This window comes from Ranitomeya variabilis, chromosome 7 (genome assembly GCF_051348905.1).
Source record: "Ranitomeya variabilis isolate aRanVar5 chromosome 7, aRanVar5.hap1, whole genome shotgun sequence".
In the NCBI taxonomy this organism is placed as follows: domain Eukaryota; kingdom Metazoa; phylum Chordata; class Amphibia; order Anura; family Dendrobatidae; genus Ranitomeya; species Ranitomeya variabilis.
Window position 1 is genome coordinate 179044381 of NC_135238.1, and position 13426 is coordinate 179057806.

At 42.9% G+C, this 13426-nt stretch overlaps 1 protein-coding gene across 4 annotated transcripts in view; it reads right to left on the minus strand.

Moving 5' to 3' along the window:
- The window catches only part of LOC143784284 (UDP-glucuronosyltransferase 1A1-like), a 192447-nt gene that overhangs the window by 41162 nt on the left and 137859 nt on the right, over positions 1 to 13426 (minus strand). The window contains exon 1 of one of the 4 annotated variants that reach the window (XM_077272368.1): positions 9562 to 10455. The exons of the other annotated variants lie outside the window; for them this stretch is intronic. Coding sequence (XP_077128483.1) covers positions 9562 to 10425 — 864 coding nt within the window. The 5' untranslated portion in view covers positions 10426 to 10455. Of the gene's footprint in view, positions 1 to 9561; positions 10456 to 13426 lie in introns of those variants that run through there. 4 annotated transcript variants of the gene reach the window in all.

Sequence of the window (13426 nt, forward strand, 5' to 3'; positions counted from 1 at the left end):
AGAGAACCATAAGATTACAACCACTGAGTTGGGATTAGATTCAACTGTTTCAGGAATGGCTTAAAATATCCACAGACCAAAGTCCTGTTCTTCTGTTGGTCAGTAGGATTATGTAACATAAGGGATCTGATGTGATATAACCGTCTTATGTCTGTAACTTGTGAGTTAATGGTTAATAAATAGTTACATATAGTTACATAGGTTGAAAAAAGACCTAAGTACATCAAGTTCAACCTTTCCCCACCAATTGTACATTTTGTAACTAATTTAATTAATGAGTTAATGTTTGTTCACAATTTTTACAGTGGAAATGAACATAGTCACGCTATGAGCTCCTGAGTCCAAACTGTGAAGGAGAATCGTGTGCTACAAGGACATAGTAAAGATCTAGTATCAGGAAAGCAGTGACCATATTGAATGCTATAGCTATATATATTGTCAGGACCAGCTACCCGACAGGCACTCACCGGCGGCTGCGCAGGAGGTTAGCCTGGACGCTGGGGACAGCCTGTGACACCGGGGAGCCGTGAGAGTGGTACCAGTGGTGCTTGTAGAAGCTGGCCGCTCTCCAAAGGCAAACAGGACCTACGGTCACATGACCGTGAGTCAGAGGGGGTGGGCGGAGCCTAGCGCCGCTGTTTGAGCCTGCAGCGCAGAGTTGCAGTGGCTCCGGGGGGAAAGTGCAAAAGGGAGAGGAAACCCCAGGGATGTAAAAAAGGGGTGGCAGGAAAACACGTAGTCACGCAAGCCAAAGTCAAACACAGAGAAGTTGGCGCACTACACAGGGGCAGTCAGAAGAATATTCAGGACGTAGCAAGAGATCAGTAAACCAGAACAGGCAATAGACGGTACAGAAACGGCAGGCAAGAATCACAACGGGGACAGAACCAGATCAGAAACCAAATAGATAGACAGTAGTACATGCACAAAGCAGAGACACACCAGGGTCAGACACACTTAGCCAAGGGTCAGAGTATAAACGACAAAGATTGGCCTCATAGTGAGGCTATAAAAGCCTCCCAGGACCCAGAAAGAGGCCATCCGAGTTAACTCTGCAACTACCTGACCCGAGAACCCAGTAAACCATGACAGTACCCCCTTCTCAATGGGGGGCCTCTGGACCCCCAGGTTTCTCTGGATTCCGAGCATGGAATGCCGGAATCAGACGGTCAGCGTGTACTGATCTGGCCGGCACCCAAGACCGGTCCTCCGGACCGCATCCCCTCCAATGCATTAGGTACTGTAAAGACCCCCAAACCCGCCTGGAGTCTACAATATGTTGTACCTCAAATTCCAGGTGCCCATCGATCAAGACTGGGGAGGGAACAGCACCTGGATCCTCCACCACTGATCCCAAGGGTTTAAGCAAAGATCTATGGAATACGTCATGGAGTTTCAAAGAGGGGGAGGCGAAGATGATACGCCACTGGGTTAACTACCTCAATAATCTCATAGGGACAGATGAACTTAGGCCCCAGTTTGGAACTTAGGCCCCAGTTTGGTGGAGGGCAAATGAAGACTTATGTTCCGCATAGAGAGCCACACCTTGTCCCCACACTGCAACATCTGAGCAGGGTCCCTTTTATTATCTGCAAAATGCTTATAATTCTCCTGAGCCCTGGAAATATTCAACTGAACTTTTGACCATAGATCCCTGGTTCGGTTCACATAGTCCTCACCTCCTGGACAGCCCGAATCTAAATCGCGAGAATTCACCAAAATGGGGGTTCAAACCATAATTAATGAAAAACTGTGACATAACGGTTGATTGATTGGTACGGTTGTTGAAGGCGAACTCTGCTAATGGTAGGGCATCACACCAGTCACTTTGCAGAGCTGAAGTCAAACATCCAAGAATTTGTTCAAGCGACTGGCTGGTGAGCTCCATCTGCCCGTTACTCTCCGAGTGGTAAGCTGAGGAAAAAGACAAAGATATCCCCAACCTTTTGCAAAAAGCCAGACAAAATTTAGCCACAAATTGTGCCCCTCTGTCAGACACAATGTTCATAGGTACCCAATGTAACTTTACAATCTGCGTGAGGAAATGCTTAGCGAGGGTCTCTGCTGAAGGTAGACTTGCCATAGGTACAAAATGCGCTAACTTAGAAAACCTGTCTACGACTACCCAGATTACCATGTTACCCCGATGAAGGAAGGTTGGAAATGAAGTCCATGGACAAATGGGCCCATGGTCTTCCTGGAATTGGCAAAGGCACCAATTCCCCGGCCGGCAATGAGAGCTCTTAGAACGGGCGCATACCCCACAAGCAGTGACATTCTTCTTTATATCCGAAGCTATTAAAGGCCACCAAAAGACTCTAGCTACTGCCTCTCGCGTGGCAAAAATGCCCGTAACTGCTGAGGAACAAACAATTTGTTTTCGGGTTTGGACCTTGGAGCTAAAGGTTGAGTCTCACAATCTCCCGCTCCAATTCCGATGACACTTCGGCTATAACGATATTGGGTTCAAGAATGGGGGACGGCGGGTCAGGGGCAGATAGCGGCTCAAAACTACGTGACAAACTATCAGCTTTCATGTTTTTAGACCCCGGACGGAAAGTTATTGAGAACTGAAATCTGGAAAAAAGGTGACAAACGGGCCTGCCTAGGAGTCAGTCTCTTAGCAGATTTGATATACTCTAGGTTTTTGTGGTCGGTGATGACTGTGATAGGGTGAGCCGCCCCCTCCATAAAATGCTTCCATTCCTCGAACACCAACTTGATAGCTAGGAGTTCTCTATTACCAACATCATAATTCCTCTCAGCCTGAGAAAACCTTTTTGTGAAATAGGCACAAGGTTTGAGGTTAGTCAGAGAAGTAGGTCACTGTGACAACACTGCCCCCACCCCCACCTCTGAAGCATCTACCTCAACCACAAACGGCTTGGATGAGTCAGGTTGCACCAGAACAGGAGTAGATGTGACAGTTTTTCAAAGTTAAAAAAGATTGTTTGGCTACTGGGGACCAGTTCCTGGCATTTGCCCCTTTACATGTGAGATCCGTAAGTGGTTTTACAATTTGAGAAAAACGTTTGATAAACCTGCGATAGTAATTTGCGAATCCCAAGAAGCGCAGGAGTCCTCTAAGGTCCTGAGGCTGGATCCACTCCATAATGGCTTGCACCTTCTTGGGATCCATACAAAACCCCTGTGGAGAGATTATGAGACCCAAAAGCGATAGCTCCTGAACTAAAAGAAAAACATTTCTCCAGCTTAACAAAAAATTGGTTTTCTCTGAGTCTTTGAAACACTGTTTTAATATATGATAAATGAGAATGTCTCTCAGCGGAATATATCAGCATATCATATCATCTAAGTATATCACCACAAAGCGGCCAATGAGGTCTGAAAAAACTACATTGATGAAACTTTGAAACACAGCTGGAGCATTGGTGAGACCGAACGGCATTACCAGATTCTCAAATAACCCCTCAGATGTAAGAAAAGCAGTTTTCCACTCATCCCCTTCCCGTATTCTTGTCAAATTATAAGCCCCTCTGAGGTCCAATTTCGAAAACCACTTGGCCCCAGAGAGCTAGTTACAGAGATCAGGAATCAGAGGCAGGGGGTATGTGTTCCTGATTGTGATTTTATTAAGTCCTCGAAAGTCGATGCAGGGACGTAGGCTGCCATCGTTCTTTTTAACAAAGAAAAACCCCGCAGCTATTTCAGAGATGTATTTCTTTATAGCCAGGTACTCCAGGCCTGACAAATTAAACAGACGGGCCTTGGGCAATTTGGCTCCAGGAATCAGATCAATAGCACAGTCAAATGGCCTATGCGGGGGCAGCGCCTCAGCCTCACTTTCAGAGAACACGTTCTCAAAGTCTTTTAGGTACTCCGGAATACCCTCCAGACTAACAGAAGACACAGAGACAGGTTTTGCAAGTTTCAGACAACAAACAGGTTTATGGCAACAGTCGACACATTTGAATCCCCTTTTAATGATCTCCCGTTTCCCAGTCAATCACCGAGTAGAGGCGTTGAAGCCATGGCATGCCAAACACCAGCCCTGCGGGCAATCTGTCCATAACAAAACATTCCATCTCTTCCTTGTGGGAAGAGCCGATCTGTAAAGAAAACCTTTTGGAAACGTAAAGAATCCCTGTTTGGGTAAGAGGGGAAAAGTCGATGGCCACAATTTTAAGCGGTGTCTCCAACCTGACTGTCCCTATCTTGTGTTGGGAGACGACACAGGAACTGACCAAGTTAAGAGATGAACCACTGTCCACCAATTCTGTAGAGAAAAAAACAATAGTTGTCGACCAACAGTTCCACCTTTAACAAGACTTTAGGACATGAGGAAAATAGTACTTGAAGGTCTGGGCAGCCTCCTCGACTGCTACCCAGACCTAGTCATTTCCCATCGTCTTAGAGGATGATGGACAGGAGGGACAATCTTTTCTCCAATGTCCGGGCTCTCTGCAATAGAAACAGAGTTGTTTCTCCTGGCGACGTCTTCTCTCCCTCTCTTTTAGCGAGGTGACGCCAATTTCCATGGCCTCAATAGCGGATCCAGTCTCTTTGCTGCTGGCAAACAGTGAAGTTTCACACTGCATGACACCCCTGATGCGTAGCCTGTGGTCCATTCGTACGGCCTGGGTTATGGCGTCCTCCAAAGTGTCAGGTGGAGGATGAAGAGCCAGAGCATCCTGGAGGTGTTCGGACAGGCCTCTGCAGAACAGCCATCAAAGGGCGGCATCATCCCAGGCCACTTCTGCAGCCCAACATCGGAACTCTGAACAGAACCACTCGGCAGAATGTTTACCCTGACAAACACTCATTACCATGTCCTCAGCGATACGGACCCTGTCAGGCTCATCATAGATGCGGCCAAGGGCATCAAAAAAGGCATCAACAGTCGTCCTCTCAAGAGCACAAAGAGAAAGAGAAAAGACCCAGGCTTGTGGAACCCCCAGAAGTAGGGAAATAATGACCCCCACTTTCTGGAACTCGGTCCCAGGAGAACGAGGCCTCAGGGAGAAAAACATTTACACCCCTCCCTGAACGCTCTGAACTCCTTTTTATCCCCTGAGAAGGGATCGGGCAGTTTTACTTTAGATTCAGGAGACACCAACAACACATCCCTACCACCAGTACCCAGAGTCCCCACAGCAACAGCCCCCTGTACGTTATCTACCAGCTGCTGCTGGGTCTGTGCCATCGTGGGCTGCTCAACATTCAATTTCTGGAACATTTGCGTCAGGTGTTTCACCTGATCTGCTAATGCCTGCATGGGATCCATGAGGATAACACTCCTAAAACTGTAACAGTCGTTTATAATGTCAGGACCAGCTACCCAACGGGCACTCATCGGTGGCTGCGCAGGGGGTTAGCCTGGACGTCTGGTTCTGGGGACAGCCTGTGACACCTGGGAGCCGTGAGAGCGGCACCAGTGGCGCTTGTAGGAGCTGGCCGCTCTCCAGAGAAGGCAAACAGGACCTGCGGTCATGTGACCATGAGTCATAGGGGGTGGACGGAGCCTAGCGCCGCTGTTTGAGCCTACAGCGCGGGGCTGCAGCGGCTCCTGGAGGAAAGTGCAAAAGGGAGAGGAGACCCCAGGGATGTAAAAAAGGGGTGACATGAAAACACGTAGTCACACAAGCCAAAGTCAAACACAGAGAGTTCGGCGCAGTACACAGGGGTAGTCTTAAGAATAGTCAGCACGTAGCAAGAGATCAGTAAACCAGAATGGGCAATAGACAGTACAAAAACGAGAGGTAAGAATCACAATGGGGACAGAACTAGATCAGAAACCAAACAGATAGACAGTAGTACATGCACAAAGCAGAGACACACCAGGGTCAGATACACTCAGCCAAGGGTCAGAGTATAAATGACCAAGATTGGCCTCATAGTGAGGCTATAAAAAGCCTCCTAGGACCCAGAAAGAGGCCATCCGAGTTAACCCTGCAACTACCTGACCCGAGAACCCAGTAAACCATGACACATATATCTCAGTTAGTTGTAATATAGCCTTTGTCCAGGATACTTTAACTGATCGCCTTTTCTCGAGGTCAAGAAGGAATTTTTGCCCTGGCACAAATTGGCTGAACAACTCCAGGTTTTTTGCTTTCTTCTGGATCAATGGCTTTAGGTATAGGTAGGGATTGTATTTTATAAAGTGTTTAAAAATAAATTATCCGTCTCTTGCTCATCTTTTCATATTATATAATTGTATACACTAGTTCTCAATTTTATGACTTATAGCTGATGAAATAAAATACCGTATTTTTTGGACTATAAGATGCACCAGACCATAAGATGCACCCCAAATTTTTTGAAGGAAAATAGGGAAGAAAAAAATTCCTGTGTCAAATGGGGGTGCATCTCACAGTCCGAATTCAGCTTCTCAATTTTCAATTCAGCTTACCAGGAGGGATCGGCAGCGCTGGTGGAGCGTGGTCACAGGGAATGTTCGGTGGTCTGGCGAAATGACTCCCATCCCAGATACCCAGACTGGTGCGGCAGGTTCAAAGGTTTAATGGTGCGGGGGCTCCGTTGACATTTTGTGAAAGCCTGAAGCCCCTGAACATCCATTGCTGTGATGCGGTGGACTCCAGGAAATCCCTTACCAGGCTCGTGCGGCAGGTTCAGTGGTGCTCAGTGGTGAGGGGGCTGCGCAGGCATTTTGTGAAAGCCCAGAGGCATTTCACAGTTTATTAAGGATAGATTATTAGAGGTATTTTTGTATATGCAATCACCGCCGAGCTCTAATACATACATTTAAAAAACTTAAATTTTTATTATATAAATTACTAAAAAATGTTAAATACAACAAGTGAATATAAACCAACACCAATGCATAAAATTTAAAAAAATATGAATCATAACAAGGAGTACTTGCTGATGTTTCCCTTAGTAGATATGGAACAGGCATGATGGCCAGAGCTCCTGAGACAATCCTCATTCACATATGATGCATCATATGATTCATTAACTTACTCCTGATGAACCTCAGTGGAGGGGAAACGCGTTGAGTGTGTGGACATTGGAGTATATGACATGATATATCATTTGCCATTATCAAGAGTTTGTGGACATTGGAGTATATGATATGATATATCATTTGTCATTATTAAGAGATTTATCTTGAATTGGGGAATACATACCGTGAACTGCAACCACTTTCATTATAAGGGCTGCGATTTTGGAGCATATATTGCGTTGATAGTGCTATATCATTTAGATATTTCCTGGATAATACAGGGTGTCTTTTGAATTTTTGAGGTACATCTTTTGTAATAGAGAGCGGTGGCTGTATCTATCATAGAATATATTTTATCCATCTATCTAATGTGTAGAAACTGATGTGATTTACAATATTAAGATAAGATAATTCTCTCTCTATTGTTCTTTGCTCCTTTCCTCAAATTGACGATAATACATAAATAAAAAAGTATTTTCTTATCAAAATCTATACGTCTATATCCTCTGAAGAGAGTAGTGGATTATTATTATCCATCTTTGCATAATTTCCTTGTCACACTTTTAGGACATATTCTTGCAGGTTTATCAGTTATAGATCTAGGCATCTACATAGTAACTAGCCCCTAGAATCCTCTATACTCAGACTAAATATAGATTGTATAAAAAGATCTTAATCCTTTACTATCTTTCTTTTCCCCCTTATTTTGCATCTTTTTCACTCCCCTGCCTCCGATAGAGACATTCAGGGCAGAGAGGGAGAGCCGCCGACGAGTGGGGCCGCCAGTGCGCAGGATATAGGGTGCCAACCTCCGCTGTCAGGCAGGGCGAGACAGGTTGTATATAGGGTCAGGCACTTCTCCCTGGGTGCCTCTATAGATTTTTTACATTTTATATATTGTTGCTGGTTTATATTCACTTGTTGTGTTTACATTTTTAGTCATTTATATAATAAAAATTGAAGTTTTATAAATGTATGTATGAAAGCCCAGAGGCCCTGAACATCCATTGCTGCCATGCGGTGGTCTCTGGGAAAATGGCCTCCAGAGCAGCGCATGCTCAGATTGAGATCTTTGTAAATTTCTGTAGAGAGCTGCGATTGAATGCACCAAGGGTGGGCAGCCAAAGGTTGGTGAAGCAAGAGCAGATGAACCAAATGCGCAGGTCCTGGAATAGGAGAATTGTGCTCCCTCCATATCCCTTACTAACTGTACTAAGGGCAAGTGTTAGATCACCTCCCCCTAATAAATCAACTTATTTGGAAAATGAGAGTATGATGGCTTATGTTGGCACCAACCAAAAAGTGACTATACAATTTTACTGATTTTACTGAATATCCATCTTTTCAGGCGTCCTCCATTTATTTCCTGCTGATTCCTTCACTGAGATGGGTGTTCCAATCCTCCTGCATCAAAAATGGCCTATACATTGACATGGGTAGCAGTGGTAAGCCTGAACCATGCCTCTGCAGCACAGTCCTACCATTGTGCTCCTCTATGGCACTATGGTGGCCATCTTGGATGCAGGAGAAAGGGAACGCCAGGCTCAATGGTGGAGGCAGAGGAAGGCAAATGGAAGGAGTTAGGTAGGTTGACTGTAAATTACAAATTTATAGTCCCTTTTCAATCCCATAGGGGGACAGGACGTTGTCTGACACGTGCCTGGTGGTGCGAGCAGCACATACACAGCTGGCCAGGTAACATCATCTACTTTACTACATGGGCTTTACAATATTGCATCCAAGTCTAGGTTAATGCCATGGGTGTCATATTGCCTTTTTACTTGCATCTACCTTTCTTACATGTATAAATTATCCTTAGCATGACTCCCCTGCCTTTCTACACTCATCTACTTCAGTGCTAACTATCACTTGATATTTATATATTCTAGCACTAACCCTTTGCTCTTGGTTTCTCTGATTTCTGCCTACTACTTGCCCTTTTTATTTGTCTTAATACTCTCTCCCTTGTGTATATTTATCACTTGGCTTCACCCCCCCATTTTTTATTTATGTAACCTTCCCTTTTAATAACATATTTTTATTTGATGATTCCTATGACTTTTTTTTGCCGTTTGTATGTATAGGCACCCCTTGTTAGTTGTGCTACCACTTCACCTTGTATTTTCAATAAAGGTGCTTTAACATATAGTTTCCTTGTTTCACTCATCCTTTATTTATATACTCTCTCTGACCTATATTCAGGTTTTTCTCTATTGATTTCACTATAGTCGAAGTAAGGTCCATTTACATTGCAAGGTTATTGTGAACAAGTATTCCTTGGACTGCTCGTCTCATGATAATCTCGCAGACTGCCAATAACCCACTTAAATGGGCAAGAATGCTCATTTGTAGGGTGAAAAGATGGCAACATAAGCTCCCTGAACAATTACTGATTGTTCAGTGCACATCGTTAGAGTGGTCTGCCTGTGTAATCAGGCTATTAAATGTTCGCCGATAAGCAGAGAACTAGCTGATCAGCACTTGCTAATAGCTGACAGTCTTTAGGTAAGAACACACATTAATTCTAAAACTACACAAATATAAACATAATATCAGCCAAGCCAACACTGTGCACATATTCTCAATACAGATAACTGTAGATAAATAGATATAAAATTTTAAAAACACTGCACCTGATTTAGAAGTTTCCTTTGAGCACAGTTGATTCCTCCTATATTGATAATGTTGGGCATGAGAGGCTTCGGAAAGTCCAAGACAAAGTCTATTCTCATCAGCCAAATGGCTGCATGACCAAGAATTTCTTGCAGACTTACATCTTTTTTTAAAAACTCAGCAGCCAGTTGCTGGTAGGGAGAATAAAGTACATTGCACATAAAATGCATGGTTTGGTCAAAGAAGATGTTTTTTACCCGCTGAAGAAAATTCATATGGTCTGTCAAGCTGGTCAACATCCTTGGCACATATGATAATGGCATTGGGCACTTGGAAGCATCAGCATCTAAATTGCATGGTATTCCTCGCATGAAAAAAACAGAGGGCACAGAAAGGTGGTCAGCGAGTATCTGACCACAGGGGAGGATGGCATCAGTAAAGACAACATCAAAGTTCATGGCCTCTAAGGACTGTATTAGCTGAGAACTGTTCAACAATTGAGCACAGTTGTCTAGCATAATGGCAGCTCCTAGTTTCATCTTTTTTTGAAACTCTAAGAACTTCTCCAGTAAAGGTCTTTGAGTGAAGACTTCATGTGAGATAGAAGAGAAATGTTCCTGTAGTTGTTGAAATGTATAAGATACCGGGTAAAACTTCACCTCATAATCTTGAGATGTCCGAAGATGCAAGTTAATATCTGGTACAACAACAACAGCACGATGTCCTTTCTGAATCAAGGCATCCACCACAGGGCGCATACTAAGCCAATGGCTTCCATCTACGGGCACCACAAGAAGTTTCCCAGCAGTAACAAATCCTACAAGTCCACAAGTTAGTAATACAATAGTAGTAGTGAGAAATAAAGAGAGCTGCATTCGAGCCATGTCCTTTCTCTGAGTCTCTGTAGCATAAAGCTTTTCAGCAAAGGGCTTATATACATTAGTAGTTTAACATATAACAGCCTGCCCTACGTCACAAAACCATAAATGAGGGCAAGGTGTTATGAGCTCTGAACCGTAGTTCTTCTGCACTCTCTACTTTTACAAAGGTTATGAAGGTCATAAACGTATGTAGAAATTGGAACCCAAAAGTTATGTTATCTTTGCATTATAGAATTTTGGCTATTCACTACATATACAACAGGGATTTAATCCTCTGCAAGAATTAAAGGCTTCTGTTCAGTAATTATTTGTACATAGATCCTGATATAGATTTTCCATTAACTTGGTCTGATGCCAGATGTACAATGCTGAGTCATTTCTATGCTTGCTGAGTCACTTCTAGTGAAAGTCTTTGTCTTGTATTTAGTTCCATTTGTATTTATCAACCTTTTTCAAATGTATTAATTTACACATCCATCCATGTATTAAATGGTGGCTCAGTGGTTAGCTTTGCAGCGCTGGGGTCCGGTATTCAAATCTCTCCAAAGACAACATCTACACAGAGTTTGTATGTTCTCTCCGTGTTTGCGTGGGTTTCCTCTGGTTTCTCTGGTTTTTTCCCACATTCCAAAGTCATACTGATAGGTAATTTAGATTGTGAACCCCATTGAGGACAGCGATGATTATGTATGTAAAGTGCTGCAGAATATGATAGCGCTATATAAGCAAAGCATAATAAAATAAATAATCCCATAGAAAGTATAGATATTGCCAGAAGGTTTCTGAAATTTACAACTTTTCACAATTTGAATAAAATGGGTTGTCTGTTGAAAAAAGCATGACAGCTACAACCAATCAGGGGCCTTACTGGTTATATGCTGTGCTTGCTTTATGAAAACTATTTTAAAGGAAACCTTCCAGGCTGAAATCACATGCAGCATGAATTGCAGCCTAGCTGCAGATTACAGTCAAGTATATTATTCTCTAAAACTCTCCAGTGTTTTAGAGAGAATATACTTTGAAAATACATCCGTGGACCATAGTCAGAGAGGCGTCTAGTTCGGTGCTGGCTCTTGACAGCACTAGAGATGAGCGAATCTTTCAAGGTTCAGTTCAGTTCAGATCGTCGAACGTCCTGACTTTCGCTGAATGGTTCGACTAACATACCCAAACCCTATTGGTTTCAGTAGGAGGCAAAACAAAACATATAGACAACACCATCAGGGTGGCCAAAAAGCTGCCAAAACAGCTAAAATTAGGGGCAGACACCAGGAAAAGTGGCATTAATTGACCCATCAATTGTGTTATAAATAAATAATTTAAAAGAATTTGACGTGGGTTCCCCTGTACTTTTGATAACCAGGCAAGCAAACAAACACTAAAACAGCGCGAGCGACATTGCACCTTTTCCCACTCAACTCGCGCTGAGGTCAGTGAGTTGAACTGAGTTCATTGGCTGTGAACTCCCAGGACTTTTCTGACGGCATCACGAGAGTGAGAACTTTGTCACGACTGTAGTGAAGTCAGTCAGGTCTTAAAAGTTCACTGCAAGACACTGAGCAGAAGTAGCACATGCTGCTCAGTGTCTCTGTTGGATGGCAGGCTGTATGGTCGCATCATCCAACAATGCAGCCTGCCATCTACATGTAGCAGGCTAGATCCATTGCGGGACAAATGGATTATCTTCTCCGCGGACATATAAGGAATATTTAACCACCAACGGACTTACAAAAGTAGTCCAAAGAAGCAAACCATATGATAATAAAATACATAGCTTTATTTTAAATATATTTAAAAGAAAGTCATTAAAATAACTAAAGAAATTCAACAAAACAAAAATGTCCAGAAGGGGAGGCCCTCAACTCAGTATACACAAAATCACAAACAGAGTAGTAAATATAAAGCTCTAAGATTGAATAGCAATATTATTTAGAGTAGGCTAATTTATGCAAAGTATAAAACCCAATGAAAAAAACAAATCTGAATATCTAGAGCAAGAGAGACCTAAGTACTAGTCCCAGTAAATAATAAACTGTAGTATATTTTTTTTTTATTTAGGGCTCAGAGGCAAAATTTTAATTATATTACATAGTGTGTGAAGCTGGTGTCCTATTTAAGCATGATATAAATACTTCAATCTGTGACTCATAGACTAGTACAAATAATGTTAAAAGAATATAAGTATATAGACAAAGGATGTAAATATATGGAGATTACCTGCATATAGAGTAAAAGCAGACGAGCACCAAGATACAGGGATTGGAGTACTGGAACCAAAGAAGGGCCCCCCACACCCCAACATACGTTTTGCCCTAGCTTCTTCCGGGGCTTGGCATTTTATTATCATATGGTTTGTTTCTTTGGACTACTTGTGTAAGTCTGTTGGTGGCTATACAATGTTTGAAGTGCCAGACCTGTTGATTTCTATGGAAATAACTTTGTAAAGCTAATATAAGGAGTATTGTGGTTTGTTATTTTAATTCTGTTACAGGAGACCATGGCTTCTGTGGACTGGGTGATGACATAAGTATGGTTTAATTTAGATACATTAAAGGAGTCTGTGTCATTCTTTCAGTTAAAGGATTTTATTCTGTGTGTGTATATTTACAATGTAACTATAGGATTAGTAATTGGCTTGATGTCACCTGACAATACAACAAGTGACATCAACCCCACAAATATAAAATCCATTAAGCAAGAGGCACCACTAACCAAACAACACCATGAAGACCAAGGAGCTCTCCCAACAAAAACAAAGTTGTCGAGAAGTAGAAGCCAGGGTTGGGTTATAAAAAAAATCCCAATCTCTAATGATCCCCTGTGAATATCATCAGATCCATTATCATCAATGGAAGGAATATGGTACCACCACAAACCTGCTAAGTGAGGGACAACTACAAAAACTCTTAGCCCAGGCAAGGAGGGAATTACTCAGAGAGGCAGCAAAAAGTTCAAAGGTAACCCTGAAGGAGCAGCAGAGCTCTCAAGCAGAAACTGGAGTATC